This window comes from Conger conger, chromosome 9, assembly GCF_963514075.1.
Source record: "Conger conger chromosome 9, fConCon1.1, whole genome shotgun sequence".
NCBI classification, from domain to species: Eukaryota; Metazoa; Chordata; class Actinopteri; order Anguilliformes; family Congridae; genus Conger; species Conger conger.
The window spans coordinates 5,354,508-5,375,787 of record NC_083768.1 but is presented as its reverse complement, the minus strand read 5'-3'; the positions used below and the strand labels follow the sequence as shown (position 1 = coordinate 5,375,787).

The 21,280-nt window shown below is 48.8% G+C and overlaps 1 protein-coding gene across 1 annotated transcript in view; it reads right to left on the bottom strand.

Moving 5' to 3' along the window:
- The window catches only part of LOC133137948 (dnaJ homolog subfamily B member 6-like), a 25,498-nt gene extending 10,676 nt beyond the window's left edge, over positions 1-14,822 (bottom strand). The window contains 4 exon segments of the mRNA XM_061256371.1: positions 659-679; positions 682-767; positions 3,066-3,165; positions 14,626-14,822. Coding sequence (XP_061112355.1) covers positions 659-679; positions 682-767; positions 3,066-3,130 — 172 coding nt within the window. The 5' untranslated portion in view covers positions 3,131-3,165; positions 14,626-14,822.
- Between the last annotated feature and the right edge of the window lie 6,458 nt (positions 14,823-21,280).

Below are 21,280 nucleotides of genomic sequence, written 5' to 3'. Positions count from 1 at the left end.
CAAACTGAAGTGAACCATAGAAAACATCCCACATATTACTCATGACCCATGTGATCCATCGCCAGGCTAGCTTCTGTTGCTAAGCAAGGTCATGTTCAGAGAGAACAGCACAAGTAAGGGCCTCATCTTCGAGATCTCTCTCAACCCTTAATTCAGAACTTGACATAAATATTTAAAGCATAGTTTGACATCATGAGCAATGTGCGGGTAGCCGAAAAGATATGTTTATCAATAAGGGTCTATTCTTAAAATGTTTTTTCTCTTGATTCGTGTACAGAAGCATTTAAGCCAGGGATGTCACACTCCAGTCCTGGAGCAGGGATCACACTGTCAACCTTTTAAAGACCAGCTGGAAGGAAAGTTAGAGCAGAACTAGCTTCTGCGATGTGAAAACTGATCTATTGGGGAGAATATCTGAAGGGCAGGGAGTTGATTTCACTGACGTCAAAGGTGATGGGGGAGAATGAGGTGTGAAAAAGATATTGACTGGAGAGGAACTGGAATAAAATCTTGTTGAAGAAAATGGTCGAAGGAAAGAAGGGAAAAGCTTGTCTTTAAGCACTGAAACGCTACCACAGACGACAGGCCTCCCTGCACAGAGAGACAGGGCGTGGAGGACACGTGTCATTAGCGTGTTAAACGTGCCGACGGGCCCTACCGTCTGACAGGACTTCATAGCCTCAGAGAGCTCTTTGAACTTCCGCTCCGCCTCATCTTTGTTCTCCGGGTTCTTGTCCGGATGCCATTTTAGAGCCAGTTTCCTGTACCTGAGAGAGAGAGGGGGAGGGAGAGAGGAGGGAGAGAGAGGGAGAGAGAGAGGGGAGAGAGAGAGAGAGAGGGGGAGAGAGGAGAGAGAGAGAGGGGGTGAGAGAGAGAGAGAGAGGGGGAGGAGAGAGAGAGAGAGGGGGAGAGAGAGAGAGAGAGAGGGGGAGAGGAGAGAGAGAGAGAGAGGGGGAGAGAGAGAGAGAGGTGGGAGAGAGAGGGGGAGAGAGAGAGGGGGAGAGAGAGAGGGGGAGAGAGAGGGGAGAGGCATCACAATCACAGATAAAGTTGTACTGCTGAGACAAGCTGTCGGATGGTAACTTGGTACACCTGATTGTACTAGTTAGCAACTCAAGGAGCAGCCCTGCTCTAGCCGTTGAATGAGGTGTGCTTTGTTAGGGTTGGAGTGAAAACCTACAGGATGGTAGATCTCCAGGAACAGGGTTGGGCAGCCCTGCTCTAGCCGTTGAATGAGGTGTGCTTTGTTAGGGTTGAAGTGAGACCTACAGGATGGTAGATCTCCAGGAACAGGGCTGGGCATCACTTAGATGATGACGAGGCTACAGGCTCTTCAGCCCATCCAGGGGAGTTACCTGGAGAGCATCCAGCAGGGCGTTAAGCCTGGGCGTGACCGCCCGAGGGGAGTCGGACTCTCCTGCTGCGAGTGTAAATCACGCGTTTCTGTTCCACTGACAGAACTGAGATACGTTTGCAGTTCGCCTCTGCTGAGCGACCTCGGTGTACGGTATGATGCACCAAGGTCAAAGGTCAAAGGTTAAAGGTTTTTCACGGGCAGCTTCAGAATGGAAACGCAGGAGTCCAGCAGCACAGAGAAGCTCAGAACTGCAACGTGTGTGCGTGTGCGTGTGCGTGTGGAGGGGGTGGGCTGAGCACTGCAAGGCTCAGCTAACACCAGATGAACTTTGACTAGAGATTTGTCAGCAGGAGCAGATGCAGTGGATGATAACTCGGCTGCGCTAGCGTAGCATTTTGCCACATCCGCTGCACGTCGTGGCTCGGAGCCTAACCCAGATATAGTGCTCAAGACGCCAAGGTGAGCTGTGGTCTTCGCGGTTGTGAGACGTTTCTATCTGCAGGACAGCAGAGTGTTGGGGGAGGGGCTAATCCACACCCCCACCCCGGTAGCCCCTGCCCCCCCCCCCGTGTGCATCAGCCACACTAATCCCCAGCAGACGGGCAGTGTGAGGCTGGTGCTTTAACAGCCGCTAACCGCTAGCCGCTAACGGAGAGAAAACCAGCCCGGGACTGGGACTGAACAGGCTCTATATAATATACATATTCATGATGCAGGCTTCATATTCAACCCCAATTCCACAATCCATTTTCAACCTTTTAGTTAGTTTTTTCTTTCTGGATACAGCATTACTGCCCTTTAAGTTTTTCTGAATTTATAATCATTATAATATTTTTTTATATATACTATAACGAGTGCAAGAACCCCCCCAAATACACCAAAAGGCGGAAGTATCCGAGAGGTGAAGGAAACGCGTGTAGTCTGACCAACGCTACTGGAACAGGGTTCATTTAATTTGGTTCTCGTTTAGCTGACTCCAAAAGATAAGTTCAACTGCTCCACGGTTCTAACAGTTCAGGAACTGCAAATGTCCACCAATAGTGTGGCTCTATATGATCGCTATCTATCCATTTAGACGCGGACGTGCCTGTGGCCTGTATAGCCTACAATGATACACTTAGTATGCATCTTGTGATGGCACTGGTGTAGGGGCGAGTGACTATGGGGTGCAGGTATCCTAGGTTGTCTATGTCTGTGAGGACTCTAAACTGCTAAGTGTGCAGGGGTGCGAGTCAACAGGATGCAGGTTTATTACACAATGTGCAGTGCAAACCTGGTCAACCTTTGTATTACAGCTGGATGCTGACTCACAGGTAACTTACATGAGGCACACTCATGTAAAATGCTCTGAACTAGTGTCCCTGATATAAATGCCAACTATACAATGCAAGGCATCAAGTAGAGAAGTCACATACCACTGAAAATGATACGCCAGCTGTATGCATGGTGTTTACATGTGTACACTTACAGTAGAAACGCTAAAAAGATAATTGATTGAACCCTTAGACATACAGCGAGTCATATAAGACGCATCGCCAAAAGTCGTATAACTGCCTCTAACCTCATAAACGTGCGGTCCCAAGACAAAAACCCCTGACATAAAGTCTATAAAGGCATAAAGACCATTAGTCTTATCTTTAGTGCTGTACTGTGGTAGCGTGTGTCGGCCGCAGATAAAACCAGCGACCGTGGAGGAGGCGGTTCTCACGCTTTTTTGATGTCTTCTTGAGAGGCGTTTCTCTGCACTCCCAGAATGTGGTAGTACTCCACCATGGCTGCCCCGGTCCTTCAGCGACTTCGTCTTCAACCTGCGGAAAACAAACGAGGCACACAGCGTGAGAGACCAGGGAGAGGCCAGGGAGAGGCCAGGGAGAGGCCAGGGAGAGGCCAGGGAGAGGCCAGGGAGAGGCCAGGGAGAGACCAGGGAGAGACCAGGGAGAGACAGAGCAGGCCAGGGAGAGACCAGGGAGAGACAGAGCAGGCCAGGGAGAGACCAGGGAGAGGCCAGGGAGAGACAGAGCAGGCCAGCCAAACCAACCACAAACCGGACCGACCAGGCCAGCACCGCTGCAGCCAAACCAATCACAAACGCGACCGAATCAATCGTCCAATCACAGCGGCTCTGCAGTGGGACCCCCGACCGTGACCGCGACTACATTTCCCAGCAGGAATAAGAGACTTTGTACTTTGAGCGCATTGGGAGTGTTGACACACTGAACGCCAATCGCAGCGGTGCTGGTGCGTGACCCACGCGGCCAGGAAATGAGCTTCAGGAAAGAGGCCGGGGTTTGGCCGCTCGGTGGGAATGCAGGAAAACGTTCCCCAGGAACACTGGGGGGGGTGCACAGAGCCCTGGGGGTCCCAGCCCAGACAGGGTCGATTAAACTCTCTTCGTAAACGCAACCGCTTTGAGCGGAGGCTGGAAAAGCATGGTTTCGGTTCAGACAGGAAGTGGTGTGAGCGTCCTGGGGTCTCCCGCGGCAACGTGCATGATCTGACCCCAGCTGCAACGATGGACCACTTGCATGTGACCATGTGACCATGTGACCATGTGACCATGTGACCATGTGACGTGCTTCTGCTAATCACGTGGAAGCTGCAAGGACTCACTTCTGATTGACCTTCCTATCGACACCAAATCGATAACAGCGGTGACTATTTTCACTGGCATTTTTTGGCTTCACTGTGTGTGGAACTGTGTGTGGGACTCAGACACAGTTCTACACCCACATACTGGCTGTTCTGACCCGACCCAGAACCTCAACACTGCCCTGACCCAGAACCTCAACACTGCCCTGACCCAGAACCTCAACGCTGACCCGACCCAGAACCTCAACGCTGACCCGACCCAGAACCTCAACGCTGACCCGACCCAGAACCTCAACGCTGACCCGACCCAGAACCTCAACACTGCCCTGACCCAGAACCTCAACACTGCCCTGACCCAGAACCTCAACGCTGCCCTGACCCAGAACCTCAACGCTGACCCGACCCAGAACCTCAACACTGCCCTGACCCAGAACCTCAACACTGCCCTGACCCAGAACCTCAACGCTGACCCGACCCAGAACCTCAACACTGACTCGACCCAGAACCTCAACACTGCCCTGACCCAGAACCTCAACACTGCCCTGACCCAGAACCTCAACACTGCCCTGACCCAGAACCTCAACACTGACTCGACCCAGAACCTCAACACTGACTCGACCCAGAACCTCAACACTGCCCTGACCCAGAACCTCAACACTGCCCTGACCCAGAACCTCAACACTGCCCTGACCCAGAACCTCAACACTGCCCCGACCCAGAACCTCAACACCCTGGCTTAACTAGGTTGCTGCTGCATCCATTTAGCTCCGCAGCCGACGTTTCCTCTCAAATTGAAGGGAGGAATCATTTGAATTTGAATGAGCATTTCTGTTAAACATGAAAAGCAGTGCAAAGCTTCTGAACTGGTTTCCGGGCAGAGGGAATGTTTCCCCAAGAGCACCGCTGTGGGATCGCCAGGGAAACCCGTCGCCCGGCAACCGCACTCCACTGTGCCTTACCATCAGTTGTGAGGCCACCTTTCCACTTCCTGCCCTGACAGGAAGCACAACCGTAACAGAACACCTTCAGGGTCTCTGAAAGTAACATGACACTAAATGCAGCAGCAAGGTTCTCTCTCCCCGTTTCCGGGAAAACGCTCGTGACCGTTGTGGGAAAATAACCGAAAACGTCCAAAGACTCAAAAAAGGCAAAGACAAGCCTGCATTCTCTCACACTGACGCTGCAATCCAGAACATTCCATTCTGATGTAACAGGCACAGGTGGGCGAACCTACAGCAGGACTGGCTTGCGGCCAATGCACTTCAAAATAAGCAAATTTTTCACCGTCTACTTTTCTTAAAAAAGAGCCGGGGGGGGGGGGGGGGGTTACGCTGACTCAGCCCAAACGAAACACGTGACAGCGAGTCGGCCAGGCTGTGAGAGGAAGGGAGCCTGGCGCACGGACCGTCCCGTTTCCCGTGGAAACCCGTCCCCCCTGTGACGCCGTCAGGGCGGGTCAGCCCCTAATCGCTCCCGGCGTGACGGGCGTCCGGCCAGGGAGGGGGAGGCAGGGGGCAGGGGGCAGGGGGCAGGGGGCAGGGGGCAGGGGGCAGGGGCAGGGGTGTAGGAGGCTCAAGGCTCAGCTCATGAGTGAAGGCTGGGGGGGGGGGGGGGGGGGCGTTAGGAGGCTGGCTATGTCGACCAACCCCACAATACATCACACGCTCGATAACGTCAGTATCGGCTCCTCGAACTTCACCGCTACCCAGCCCACGGGAACACCAGACGGCAGGCCTTTGCCGTTAGCACGTTAGCACGCTGCGGGGCGCCGACACTGTGCCTCGTCCATTAGGGCAGCTGGAGCGATGCCGTCGATCAGGAACGCATCAAAGGGGGCGAGGACGCGGCAAAGGGCCGCCCGTCACCCGGCGAACGACATTCAAATCGCAGAACGAGCGCAGCAGGTTTCCAGAGCCGCCGATCCGCCCAAAGGCCAAAAGAAGCGGCCCGTGCCGAACACCGGAGGACGGGCCGCAAACATTTACACAAAAACATGCAAATCTCCAACGGAAAGAACGCATACTTCTCCAACTGTCCCAGGTCATTTGCGTACCGCCGGGGAGATCACGACGTCACCAGAGCACCCCAGGGGGGCACAGTGAGGGCCATGGTGTTTTCTTAAATATGTAACCCGCCCGAGTCCAGCAACTGCATGTACACGGGTCCCATCACTGGGGAAGATTTTCTCTTTTACTGTACCAAAAAAAAGAAACCTTTCCCAAACTCTTAAACATAATCAGTTTCCCAAACCTTAAAGGTACACTTGGTAAGATTTCTGTGTTATAACATTGTTACAAGACCATGCAATCCCTTCCCATCACTGAAGAAGGCTCACTGACATGTTGACTCACCCTCTGCCTGAGTTTATAGTCCTTAAATTCGGGTTTCAAAATATACAGTTGACGGCCCGACACTCAACAGTGTATAACTGTACAATAATTCAATCTCATTGGTTGAAAATTGGTTCCAACTGCCACAACCAATGGCGTTTCAACATCAGCGTGTTTACAGAGAAGGGGGAGGGATAAACAGCTAATATTGCTAATATTCCTCTCTTGACCATTATAAGTCCGAAATTACCCATTGTACCTTTAAACCTTAACTCTGTAACAATGCAAGGGGGCATAAGCGTCAGGAACGTCAACCTGCAATTACAGTTATCCAACAGCAATACGACAGAACATCAGACTTCCGCGACGGTTATGAAGGAGTTTGTAGCCACGACGAACGGGTTAGAAATGTCTCCGGATTAGCCAATGGGAGAGCTGGGATCAGGTTCCAGCACATCTCCACACCTCTGACACGTGCTAAACTGCCCACGTGCTAAACGAAAGGTGGTTATTATCACAGACACACAGCCTGGGACACAGTAATGACCTCAGAGTGCTGTTCCTTAGGTGGGGCTACGGTCCACTTCATGGCTGATTGTAAGGATAATTTTCCGAATTGATTCTTAATTTACAATGCGTGTCAACATAGAGATAATCACGTGATGAAAGATAACCTTTTATTATAATCCTTATTCCTATTACACCACTTCTTTATTAAGTGTTAAAAGGGAGTCTTTCTTTGCCTCTCTCCCAGCAGGCAGACAGCCTTTCACCTTGATGTCTCTGCTTCACCCAGAAGGGGGTAGCTAGCACACTCCGGTTCTCATAGAAGGCCAACAGGGGGTAACAGTGAAGACAAAATACTGATAACAGTAAAGACCAAATACTGATAAAAGTTAGCAGCCACCTGCGTGTATTTTTGTTTATGTTCCCCCCTCCCTTCTGGGGCAGTATGCTGAAAACTGTATTTAAGTCATACTGTGTGCAAATTGAAGAACTATCAGAAAGCTGGCAGGCCTTCCAGTCTCTTATTCTGTTTGATCAAATAAATGAGAAAGTTGAACTGAAGAATAGCTGCTATTGTGTTTTTACTGGATCAGTTTCATCAGACGATGCTCATCTGTGATATCTGATATGTGCATTTTCCCCGCACACTGGCGATGTGGTTTTGACCACACTCTGAGACCCACGCCACTCTGTTTGGGGTGGTCAAGAGGACAGTGGAGGGAGTGTGTTTTATGGAGTCACAGACTGGTTTCTTTCTGCGTGATTCTGAAAGACATTCCTAAGAGTGTGGGGGGACTCGGTTCACATGAACACATTCAAATAACACTCTTTCATTGGTTTAGATGTGGCAAACAACAATTAGCACTTGCTTATGAAACATGACAATACAACCTGTGTATGTGTGAGCCGAAAACATGCACACTGTGACTACATTTCTGCAGCCATTATTTTAAAAGTTTGTTGGTTTTTACAACCAACAAAAAACTAAATGTATGAAAAGCAATCATTTCATAACATTTTTCAAAGGTGATTGAGTTGAGCCTGCATAATAGGCTAATAGTCACAAGAGACTGGTTTGTGTGTGTGTGTGTGTGTGTACTGTGTATATGTGTATGTGTATCTGTGTGTACTGTGTATATCTGTACGAGTGTGTATGCAAGCGTGTGTGTGTGTGTGTGTGTGTGTGTGCACGTGTGTAGTGTAGTGTAGTGTAATGTGCCAGGCCATCTGGTTGTGAGTTTTGCTTCTGTGAAATATGTGTTAAACTTTAACAAACGAGGTGCTTTTCAAACAATGGGGACCAAAACTCACTGCCAGGAGAAACTTTTGACAAAATCAGATAACCGAACAGTGCTCATTCTGTTCAGATGTTCTCAACAGTGAGATTATTGCACAACAAGTAAAGACAGACTCCAGAAACTGCCAGAAACTGCCAGAAACCGCCAGAAACGTTAGCTCCTGCAATTTCTGGCCCCACAGGGCCATATTTCCTCTGAGATAACCATCAAAATATCAGCCTGAAGTCATTAGGCCTACCGATTACTCTGATAGTTGTCATAGTTCACTACCTTATTGGCGTTTGACTTTTGTTAGGAATTTTTACGCATGTTTAAAAAAAAAAAAAAAAAAAAAAAAAGAAGAAAAAAGAAAAAGAATTTGACCTGGAATGTCACACGACATCCTTACCTGCCAGGGTGCTGTTCCCGCAGCCAGCCAGCCAGACACACCTGAGACAGATCAGATCAGATAACCCTCTCCGTGTGCTCCAGGTAACGTGCCCCGGAATGGTGGGGGAGACCCCCGAAAGATCGCCTAACGGGCATCCGATCACCACTTTCCCCCAGACATTCATATCGAGTATCCTGAATGTCATTTCAGGATAATAACGGGCAGAAACGACAGATCAGCTTCAGACCAGCCGCTGGAGAGGAACCGCGTGACAACGGTCGCATTTCAAAGAGGATCTCGCAACACACATATTTATCGTCACGGAGATACGCGTTTCGCAATGGCCAATAAAGACATTGCAAAACCCCGCTTGAACGGCGCTCATTTCCCTCCTGTCGGGCGTCTCCGTGGTGAAGGTCAGACAGGAGGAGGGAAGAGCTGCAGCCGTGACCTGAGAAAACGAACGATACGGACACATCCACGTATCTGCATTTCTAAAACGGCACAGCCTTTTCTCCCGCACGAAGTCCACCTGAGATGGACACAGTCCTTCCCCAACCCCCCACATTCTGCTCTAGCCCAACACTCCAGCAGCCACTCATGTGATGGGCTGACCTACTTGGTGGTGACAGGATGACTGACTGCAGACACAGGGCTGATAATGCGGCCGGCCTGTAGCCTAGTGGCTAAGGTACATGACTGGAGCAGCCTGTAGGCTAGCGGCTAAGGTACATGACTGGGGCAGCCTGTAGCCTAGTGGCTAAGGTACATGACTGGGGCAGCCTGTAGCCTAGTGGCTAAGGTACATGACTGGGGCAGCCTGTAGCCTAGTGGCTAAGGTACATGACTGGGGCAGCCTGTAGCCTAGTGGCTAAGGTACATGACTAGGGCAGCCTGTAGCCTAGTGGCTAAGGTACATGACTGGGGCAGCCTGTAGCCTAGTGGCTAAGGTACATGACTGGGGCAGCCTGTAGCCTAGTGGCTAAGGTACATGACTGGGGCAGCCTGTAGCCTAGTGGCTAAGGTACATGACTGGGGCAGCCTGTAGCCTAGTGGCTAAGGTACATGACTGGGGCAGCCTGTAGCCTAGTGGCTAAGGTACATGACTGGGGCAGCCTGTAGCCTAGTGGCTAAGGTACATGACTGGGGCAGCCTGTAGCCTAGCGGCTAAGGTACATGACTGGGGCAGCCTGTAGCCTAGTGGCTAAGGTACATGACTGGGGCAGCCTGTAGCCTAGCGGCTAAGGTACATGACTGGGGCAGCCTGTAGTCTAGTGGCTATGGTGCATGACTGGGACCCGGAAGGTTGGTGGTTCAAGCCCCGGTGTAGCCACGATAAGGTCGCTTGAGCAAATATTAATTCCTGCTCAGCATGAAATTGTAACACTAGGTATGGATTCAGTGGATGCCCTGTGTAATGTGTGAACATTGTTCAGGTAGGACTCCAAGCCCCATAATCTCTCTCTCTCTCTCTCTCCCCCCGTTATCCAGGGAAAAGTGAGAAATCGCTAGAACAGTACTGATCACTGATCACTGACGCACAGTCAGCCATTTTATCCTACACATTGGCGGCCTGTGGTTCTTCAGCCCTGTTTGTTTCCAGTGAATGACTGACCTTCCCCTAGAGAGCAGAACAGAAACCCCAGCGTAAGGTCAGCTCGCCATGACCGACACCACGCTAACACGGAAACAAGACTAAATAAATAAATAAATCACACAACAGGGGACATCTCTACGCGTAATTGTTTTGTATTGAAATACTTCGCTTGATTAGAGGATTGTAAGACTATGAATTACACTCAAAAAGTCCAAACCCCCACCATCTGGTATTTGAATCCAAAACAATTACGTAATTGACCCAGGTCTGTTCTATACACATTCTGCTATAGACTGGAACAGTGAGTAACCCCAAAAGCTATCTTTACAGCCCCATTAAAAACAACTCTTAACAAATTGAACATTTGTCAGGCCAATTATCTTTGCGTGGCTACAGCTTGTCGAACACCCCCCCCCACCTACACTAATTACACAACATCTAATTTCCTCATTCTGAATGCGGATTTCAGACATGAACGACGCAGGTCTAAGCACATCCCGGCATCGCCGATTCTAGCGCGACGTCACTCAACCGGAGCTTCCTCTGGCAGGCCTGGTGCGTATCTGCAGGCCTCGTGCGTATCTGCAGGCCTTGTGCGTATCTGCAGGCCTCGTGCGTATCTGCAGGCCTCGTGCGTATCTGCAGGCCCGGTGCGTATCTGCAGGCCCGGTGCGTATCTGCAGGCCCGGTGCGTATCTGCAGGCCCGGTGCGTATCTGCAGGCCCGGTGCGTATCTGCAGGCCTCGTGCGTATCTGCAGGCCTCGTGCGTATCTGCAGGCCTCGTGCGTATCTGCAGGCCTCGTGCGTATCTGCAGGCCTCGTGCGTATCTGCAGGCCCGGTGCGTATCTGCAGGCCCGGTGCGTATCTGCAGGCCCGGTGCGTATCTGCAGGCCTCGTGCGTATCTGCAGGCCTCGTGCGTATCTGCAGGCCTCGTGCGTATCTGCAGGCCTCGTGCGTATCTGCAGGCCTCGTGCGTATCTGCAGGCCTCGTGCGTATCTGCAGGCCCGGTGCGTATCTGCAGGCCCGGTGCGTATCTGCAGGCCTCGTGCGTATCTGCAGGCCTCGTGCGTATCTGCAGGCCTCGTGCGTATCTGCAGGCCCGGTGCGTATCTGCAGGCCCGGTGCGTATCTGCAGGCCCGGTGCGTATCTGCAGGCCCGGTGCGTATCTGCAGGCCCGGTGCGTATCTGCAGGCCTCGTGCGTATCTGCAGGCCTCGTGCGTATCTGCAGGCCTCGTGCGTATCTGCAGGCCTCGTGCGTATCTGCAGGCCCGGTGCGTATCTGCAGGCCCGGTGCGTATCTGCAGGCCCGGTGCGTATCTGCAGGCCTCGTGCGTATCTGCAGGCCCGGTGCGTATCTGCAGGCCCCGTGCGTATCTGCAGGCCTGGTGCGTATCTGCAGGCCTGGTGCGTATCTGCAGGCCTGGTGCGTATCTGCAGGCCTGGTGCGTATCTGCAGGCACGGCATCGCTCAAATCATTCTGGAACCGGGACAAGCAGTCAGGAATTTCGCTTTCGGACAATAAACCGCCAGAGCACCGCCCCTCTCCAGACGGCCTGCGAGGGAGACGGAGCCGTTGATCTGCCGCCCACGACCCGGACACGGCACCTGCCAGTAACGGCGGCCGGACTTGGCACCGATTGGCACAAGTGCAGAGACGTTCTTCACTGATTACTATCCCACGGAGTAAAAATAGCCCGCTAAACTTTCTGCAGCCCAGAATAACACTGCGCTCCAAAATGGATCCAAAACGCGAAAGGGGGGAAAACAAGAAACACCAGCAACTGACCAGAACTACCAGCAACTGACCAGAACTACCAGCAACTGACCAGAACTACCCGCACCTGACCAGAACTACCCGCAACTGACCAGAACTACCAGCAACTGACCAGAACTACCCGCACCTGACCAGAACTACCAGCAACTGACCAGAACTACCCGCACCTGACCAGAACTACCCGCACCTGACCAGAACTACCCGCAACTGACCAGAACTACCAGCAACTGACCAGAACTACCCGCACCTGACCAGAACTACCCGCAACTGACCAGAACTACCAGCAACTGACCAGAACTACCCGCACCTGACCAGAACTACCAGCAACTGACCAGAACTACCAGCAACTGACCGGAACTACCCACAACTGATGAGAACTACCAGTTCCTGGGAGGCAACAACACGGAAAAAAAAATTTCTTTCTGCCTCACAGTCAATGTCACCAGTTGGTAAGGATTCATAGGACGGCCAGATCGGCGGACACTCAGCGCCGTAAATCACAGATTACACACAGCGTGGCCGCCAGGTCATTCTACCCCCGGACAAGAAGCTGATGACACTTCACGCACTGTACAATCCCCCCTGGAGCAATGTGGGGTTAAGGGCCTTGCTCAAGGGCCCAACAGCTGTGTGAATATTATTGTATTACTGTAGCATACTGGCTGAGAAAGAGGGAGAGAGAGGGAGGGAGATAGAAGGAGAGAGAGGGAGAGAATAAAATAATACTTGTATTATTATTACTGTAGCGTAGTCGTTAAGGTACAGGACTTCGACACGCAAGGTCGGGGGTTCGATCCAATAAGATCCGCAAAGCCGTTGGGCCCTTGAGCAAGGCCCTTAACCCTGCATTGCTCCACGGGAGGATTGTCTCCCACTTAGTCTAATCAACCGTACACCGCTCTGGATAAGAGCGTCTGCCAAATGCCATTAATGCAATGTAATGTATACCAGGCCTTGAGCCACCAACCTTTCCGGTGGCCTTGAGCAACCAACGCCAATTCATTTATATAGGTCATCTGATAAAAGCTCGTCACGGCTCTTCCCATCACAAATAGCAGTAACGGCCCTGGCCATTACCGCGCAGCACACGGATGTCGAGGAAATGCACACAAATCAAACCGCCGATGAAAGGGCCATTGTTATAAGGCACTCTTTATTAAACGCAGCACGGAGAGAATGCACAATAGTACATCAGCGAAGGGTGATTTCTCTGAAACAAAGCAGAAAGCTCTCGAATACTCGAGACGTTGACGTTTTACGTCAAAGCCATAAACTTGCCACATACCATATTGTGTACACATTCTTCTCGCTCCGGCGGAATCAACTCATGAGCAAAACGACTTTATCATACGACTGGGCAAAACGAATCTGACTGACCGCTGACTGACAGACAAGCACACACGTGATTACTTAAGTTATTCCGAAACTTTACACAGTCTTCAACGGGGATTAATGCATTAGTTTATTCATCTTAATGTTCTGGGTTTGGCGCTTCTTCTATCAAAATAACAAAAAAATACATTCAAATGAATGTGACGGAATAGGAGTAAGTCAAACTGTTTGGCGAAAGAACTGTCCGTATCTTATCAAAATATTTGAATTAATCATAACTAACTATTCAATTTTAGGGCACCAGATGTCAATTCAACTCATGAAACAGAACTGCCATCTTAGTGGTCGAAGCATATCGGTATGATCTAGTAAGGTTACAGCTAGAACAGGGGTCGGCAACCCTGGTCCTGGAGAGCAGCAGGGTGCGCTGGCTTTCGTTGTTACTTGGCATTAATTGATCAATGAAAGCCGTTGATTACAGTTAACTCACCTCACCTGGTTTCTTGGGTCTGAATCGGTTGCTTATTTTAAGGTGGAGACGAAAGCCAGCACACCCTGCGGCTCTCCAGGACCAGGGTTTCCGACCCCTGAGCTAGAACATTCTTCAAGTTTGGTTTAAAAATACTAGCTAGGTCACCACGTTACCAGCGTAAAGTGACGAAGCAAATTAATCTCCAATAATAATTGAAAGACTCAGAAGCCCTCTACTTAATCATAATATTCCCAACGGTGACTACAAAGGAGAAAAAAAAAAACATCTTTTGAAACGACCATGAAATAATATTATTTCCGATTTAGCTGTTAACTATTCAGCAAACATACAAAAATAGTGCTTGCTTGACATGATCCAACTTAGCTAGCTTCCCAATGAGCAACCAATTTTGTAGATCTAGTGTGATGTAGACAACACTAACTTACCTAGTTAGTAAGTTAACATTCGCTAATTAGCAGCTTCAGCAAGCCAATGATGCTAAGTATGAGGTCTTTTGATGAACTCGTCCGTTTTTGTAACGTTATTTAGTAAAAAGAGTTAACGTTAGCTAACGATATGTATATGATCCACACATAGCCACAGCGATGTTTACCAACGAAACAATCAGTAGCTACATGTTAGCTGGTGTAGCGTTATCTAGCTAACTGAATAAATAGCCAGATAACGTTATCACATAGCCTACCTCAGTGCTGACTTTAACTTATACAAACACACATCATATGAGCGATGCATCCATCCATCCATATCACCCATTATCAAATCAAAGGATTGCAAGCAAGCTGCATCTATGGCTGCTATCGTGTTACCTAGCTAGCTAGTGCTAGTTCACTAACCATAGCGCTAACCAGCGTTAGCAAGCCACCGTAGCTACGACACAAAACAGTAGCTCGTTAACGTTTGGTAGCTAGCTGTCCAGCTAAGTATAAACAGCGAAAAGGTCAGTCGCATTTTCATTTAGGTGATGTCCTTACCTCCACTTGAGCTACCAATAGCTCGATTTCGTTATTCCTTTGTCTGGCGCGCTTGTATTCCAATGACCGCTGTTTTTTTCGCCTTATCACTAGCTATCTTTCTAGCTAGTGCGTTTGAAACAGACGGTATGCGTCTCCGGAAATTCTTTACGTATTTCTAGCTTGTTCCTTGGATATTTTGACGTCACTTCCCAGTGTGAGAGGTGGGAGGCGCACAGAGTTCGGAGAAGGGACCGAGTGTGACGACATCACGTGACTCGTCGAGAATCCCATTGGGGGGTTAGGATACTGGGAGTATTAACAAGCAAAAAAAATCATCTACAAATTCACTAATTACTGTAGCGGTGAGAATCTGTGGTAGAACTGTAGGGAGTAACACATCGATTGCAACTTCCATATCACACCATTAAAGCAACAGGACACAAACACAATATTAGCATAACAGACGCAAACCCATGCTCTTGCACCATTGTGGTTCAAGGAGTTTGTGCTATTCTGCTTTGACCTGAGCCCAGACTATAAAGGAGATCAGGATCAGGATATAATGTATAATTGTAATTATCTGTGGTTGCCTCTGTGATTTAAAAAAGGGCAGTAATTAAACACAATTAAAAACAATTATGTGAATCGAATTGTAGCTTGAATTTAATTTGAGGTTTCCAAGAAAATGTCAACAAGCATGTACATGAGTAAAGATACTAGTTTATAGTTTGCGTGCTCGAGCAAATACTTATCCTTGGGTTTATTTTCTCTGAGAACCATGTCCCTTTCAGCTTTTATACTATGCACACAGCACAAACAGAATAACAAAGATAACATATTAGGGTATTTAGGATGAGTTTCTAGAATTTGTCACCTGAAAGAGGCTTTTCATATAAACTCTGAATTTAAATGGAACATAGGTTTGTCTTCAAGTTTTGCATGTCTGAAATACAGATGTGGCTACAGGCTACAAACCGCCAGCCCAGCATTACCTTATATACAATCCCATCGCCAAGCCCGTTCCTCACGCGCACAAGAGATGAAATCAATACGGACGTCCAGCACTATTTTCAAGGCCGGCTCAAATACACAAGGTTGCTGACTCAGTAAAAACTCTAGATATTAATTACATACTGTATATCGGGGGGGGTGGGGGGTGGGTGGGATCGATGTCTAATTAGTCCAGTGAGGATCCCTACCAGAAGCCATCTGAGCTGTGTGTAATAACCATGATAGTAACTGTTTATTTAGGAAAACGTTTCTATGACACAGCATGTAAAATTAGTATATCATAAAATATGTCGAGTCATACTGATCACACTCACTGACGCCGGAAGGCATAGGACCTCTTAGTAATGTCTAAAACCCAATAACTCACTCATCTTAACATCCTTCGTAGCCATCATTGTGAGGCATCTTGTTCGTGTTAGCTGAGAAATTGTCAGTGTTTAAAACATTGATGGATTAAACCTTTTTTCAACAGCCTTTATGTAACAAATATCCTCAAAGCAATACCCAGGACTATAAACTGAAGAAGCGAGCTGTGATCTCTGAATATGCTATCTGAAATATGCCTGAAATGCGTTTTGTTGTGCGAGAGGTGTGCGCAGGATGGCTCCACAGGCCCCTTGTGGACAGGATCCAGCTTATAAAACCTTCTCTATCAAGCCTGAACATGAGAGGCCAGCCCATTCTGCAGCCCAGCCCTGATTAAAAATGTAGCCTAAAGTGTGCCCAAATAAGGAGAGAAACAAAAGTCAGTATGAGTGTGCATGTGCGCTGTGTGTGTGTGTGTGCTGTGTGTGTGTGTGTGTGTGTGTGTGTGTGTGTGTGCTGTGTGTGTCTGTGTGTGTACTATGTGCGCTGTGTGTGCTCTAGCTGTTGAATGAGGAGTACTTTGTCACGGTTGGAGTGAAACAAGGCAGTAGACCTCCGGGAACAGGGTTGGGGAGCCCTGCTCTAGCTGTTGAATGAGGAGTACTTTGTTAGGATTGGAGTGAAACAAGGCAGTAGACCTCCGGGAACAGGGCTGGGGAGCCCTGCTCTAGCTGTTGAATGAGGAGTACTTTGTTAGGGTTGGAGTGAAACAAGGCAGTAGACCTCCGGGAACAGGGTTTGGGAGCCCTGCTCTTGCTGTTGAATGAGGAGTACTTTGTCATGGTTGGAGTGAAACAAGGCAGTAGACCTCCGGGAACAGGGTTGGGGAGCCCTGCTCTAGCTGTTGAATGAGGAGTGCTTTGTTAGGGTTGGAGTGAAACAAGGCAGTAGACCTCCAGGAACAGGGTTGGGGAGCCCTGCTCTAGCTGTTGAATGAGGAGTACTTTGTTAGGGCTGGAGTGAAACAAGGCAGTAGACCTCCGGGAACAGGGTTGGGGAGCCCTGCTCTAGCTGTTGAATGAGGAGTACTTTGTTAGGGTTGGAGTGAAACAAGGCAGTAGACCTCCGGGAACAGGGCTGGGGAGCCCTGCTCTAGCTGTTGAATGAGGAGTACTTTGTTAGGGTTGGAGTGAAACAAGGCAGTAGACCTCCGGGAACAGGGTTGGGGAGCCCTGCTCTAGCTGTTGAATGAGGAGTACTTTGTTAGGGTTGGAGTGAAACAAGGCAGTAGACCTCCGGGAACAGGGTTGGGGAGCCCTGCTCTAGCTGTTGAATGAGGAGTGCTTTGTTAGGGTTCGAGTGAAACAAGGCAGTAGACCTCCGGGAACAGGGTTGGGGAGCCCTGTTCTAGCTGTTGAATGAGCTATGCTTTGTTAGGGTTGGAGTGAAACAAGGCAGTAGACCTCCGGGAACAGGGCCGGGCAGCCCTGCTCTAGCTGTTGAATGAGGAGTACTTTGTTAGGGTTGGAGTGAAACAAGGCAGTAGACCTCCGGGAACAGGGTTGGGGAGCCCTGCTCTAGCTGTTGAATGAGGAGTACTTTGTCATGGTTGAAGTGAAACAAGGCAGTAGGCCTCCGGGAACAGGGTTGGGGAGCCCTGCTCTAGCTGTTGAATGAGGAGTACTTTGTTAGGGTTGGAGTGAAACAAGGCAGTAGACCTCCGGGAACAGGGTTGGGGAGCCCTGCTCTAGCTGTTGAATGAGGAGTACTTTGTCATGGTTGGAGTGAAACAAGGCAATAGACCTCCGGGAACAGGGTTGGGGAGCCCTGCTCTAGCTGTTGAATGAGGAGTACTTTGTCATGGTTGGAGTGAAACAAGGCAGTAGACCTCCGGGAACAGGGTTTGGGAGCCCTGCTCTAGCTGTTGAATGAGGAGTACTTTGTCATGGTTGGAGTGAAACAAGGCAATAGACCTCCGGGAACAGGGTTGGGGAGCCCTGCTCTAGCTGTTGAATGAGGAGTACTTTGTCATGGTTGGAGTGAAACAAGGCAGTAGACCTCCGGGAACAGGGTTGGGGAGCCCTGCTCTAGCTGTTGAATGAGGAGTACTTTGTTAGGGTTGGAGTGAAACAAGGCAGTAGACCTCCGGGAACAGGGCTGGGGAGCCCTGCTCTAGCTGTTGAATGAGGTGTGAGAGGCATGAGCATGTTGACTAAGATCAAATCTACATTTTTACAGCATCAGCTGATGATTTAATGGGAGATATCCTTTGCGTATAAGATTAATAAAAAGAGCTGTGTGTCCAGAAAGCATGCGCTTAAGGGTGGATGGTTTTATAAATAGTCTGTGGTAAATCTTAAGCTCTTAGGCACCATTTAAAAAAACAGGAATCAAGATCCTGGGCATCAGTAGTTTAAAAAGACTGGTCTACCTTTTTCCACTCCGGGATGAAATAGTTTTTTTTTTGTAACAATGTTCATAGTCACAAAACCAGAAATGCTGGCAACGGTAATATTATGCAAAACAAACCAAGAACTGACTCCCTAAAAAGAACAGTACTTTACAGAGCCATTACAATTTGGAATCATTTATCCCTTGATATCCACCACGAAAAAAAAAACATGATATAGTTTAAAAAGAGACTTATTGGGTTGCAGATGACAGGCTGCTGTTTATTTTGGTTCTTTGGTCACTTATTTAGGCTGGAGAGATGTCTGCGTTTTTGTGATGCTTTTATAACAATAAAATTCTCTCTTGTTTAAATTGTATTTATTTTTATATTGCTACTGTATTCATAATGAATGCACTTAAACAAAGGTGTAAGTTTTTTTATTTATTATTTATTTATTTTAACTAGATTTTGTTGACATTTTATTTATGTCACTGTATTACTGTGGTTTTTGTTGTAATGTTTCTTGTAATGTTTGTTGTGTGTGGACCCCTGAAAGACTCGTGAATTGCTAGGGCATGAGCTAATGGGGATCCTTTAGATAAACAATAAACAATAAACTCCATACAGTTGTGTTTTTATGTTTTTAAAGTGCTGTATAATTCATGCTTCTCATTCACCCATTCATTCACTCACGCTCACACACACACACACACACACACACACACTCTCTCACACACACACACACACACACACACTCACACACACACACACACACACTCTCTCACACACACACACACACACACACACTCACTCACCAACGGCGATTGGCTGCCATGCGAGGCACCAACCAGCTCATCAGGAGCATTTAGGGGTTAGGTGTCATACTCAGGGACACGTCGACACACCCAGGGCAGGATCAAACGGGCAACTCTCCACCTGCCAGACGACTGCTCTCACGGCCTGAGCCAATATCGCCCCATTTTTTAAAATTAATTTATAGCACTGTCACGGGGTTTCATTCGCTCTAGAACAATGCCGATGCTATGTTATGCGGCGGCTCAGACCGGTTCATTGAAGAATAAATTCTGCTGACGGAAGTCATAAAATGACTAATTACGAGTCAAAGAAAAAACCCGTCCACACACACAGATTACCCATGGAGACGCAGTGTTTTGAATAATCACCAGGTGGGTCTCAAGTTTCATAGGACACAGAGACCCTGAAATTATTTGCTCAGCAAACTGCTTTCGGAGAGGTGACTTAAGGTTCTACCCGCCCAATATAGACATCTCATATGTCCTGTTTCAACACAGTTTAGTAGAAGGTGACTGAGATTAAATATCCTGTTCAAGTACACATTAGCAGTGTGGCATTGAGAATAAAATAATAATAACTGTTCTTGCAAGTAATCGCTGCTATCATCTATATTTAAAAATATTTAACTTCAATTGTATCACCTGATAAGGGGGAATCATGTCGAAGATTTTATAATGAAACCCACAGGTTAAACGATTGAATATACCAGTGTTGTTGCCAGAACAAGAATTTAGTTCGCTTTTCTGACATGAACTGGCTATTTGTCTCCATCTAGTGGCTATTCATCTACAGTGCACCAGAACCTCATATTGTCTGCCGATCTCTGCAGTAATCTATGGAAACTGCAGGCAAAATTGCCGCGCCTTAAAAAAAAGGAATTAAAACCAGGGCATCCACCAAAAATCTCCAGTTTATGGGCAATTGGAAATATCTCAGGCGGTGAGAATAGTCTTTTTTAAATGAGCTGATCCTCCCACCCACTAGAGATTACGCCCCGTCCTCCACTTAACGTACTCGCTAATGAATTTACTCGTCCCTGAATCCACAACAATGACGTCTGGCTCCGCAGGATGACCCAGATCCGCTCACAGCTCTGAACATGTTGGCTTTGTTTCAATTCTTATATAGAAGCTTACAACAAGCGTCTAATTCCAGAGCCTGTTTTTACAGCAGCCTCTTGGCCACAGCACCCTAAGAAGATTAGGGAATAAGCCCGTTAGCCCGTTAGCCTGTTAGCCCGTTAGGCTAAAGAGTGATAGAACAGCGCAGTGGGCTTCAAAACAGCCAGACCTGGCTACCTCCCCTTCTGCCCTGACCTGTTTCTGATTGGCTACGGCAGCAGAGGCGGCTTCTCTCCGTATCTCTGTTTGAGTGACAGGCGGCCATTTTACTGTCGGACTGGAACATGAGGCATTACATTACATTACATTACATTATTGGCATTTGGCAGACGCTCTTATCCAGAGTGAAGTACAGTTGATTAGACTAAGCAGGAGACAATCCTCCCCTGGAGCAATGCAGGGTTAAGGGCCTTGCTCAAGGGCCCAATGGCTGTGCAGATCTTATTGTGGCTACACCGGGGATCGAACCACCAACCTTGCGTGTCCCAGTCATGTACCTTAACCACTATGCTACAGCCCGCCCCTACCCGGCAGAAAGTCAGCTCAACAAAATTAGTGTCTTGGATGACAAAAACAGGTTGAAGTGAAAACTTGTATTTTAGATGGGCGTGTCTCTGTGGTAGATATGGGCGTGTCTCTGTGATTGGTAGTAAAGATGGGCGTGTCTCTGTGATTGGCTATAAGAATGGGCCTGTCTCTGTGATTGGCTATAAGAATGGGCCTGTCCCTGTGATTGGCTATAAGAATGGGCCTGTCCCTGTGATTGGCTATAAGAATGGGCCTGTCCCTGTGATTGTCAGCAGAGATGGCCGTGTCTGTATCTGAACGGTGGGCTTTTGGGTGCTTCTCATAACAGCCTGCAGTGGAGGCCAGGTCAGTGAGTCCTCACACTGGTGCAGCAGCAGGGTCCTCTGGCTCAAAGCTGGCAGTGACCCTGCCTTCCCTGGCACAGTCTCGCCACGGTGAGCCAGAGACACAGTAACGGGAGACTCAGCTGGGTTGGAGGTGACAGGCCTGCTGGGTTAAA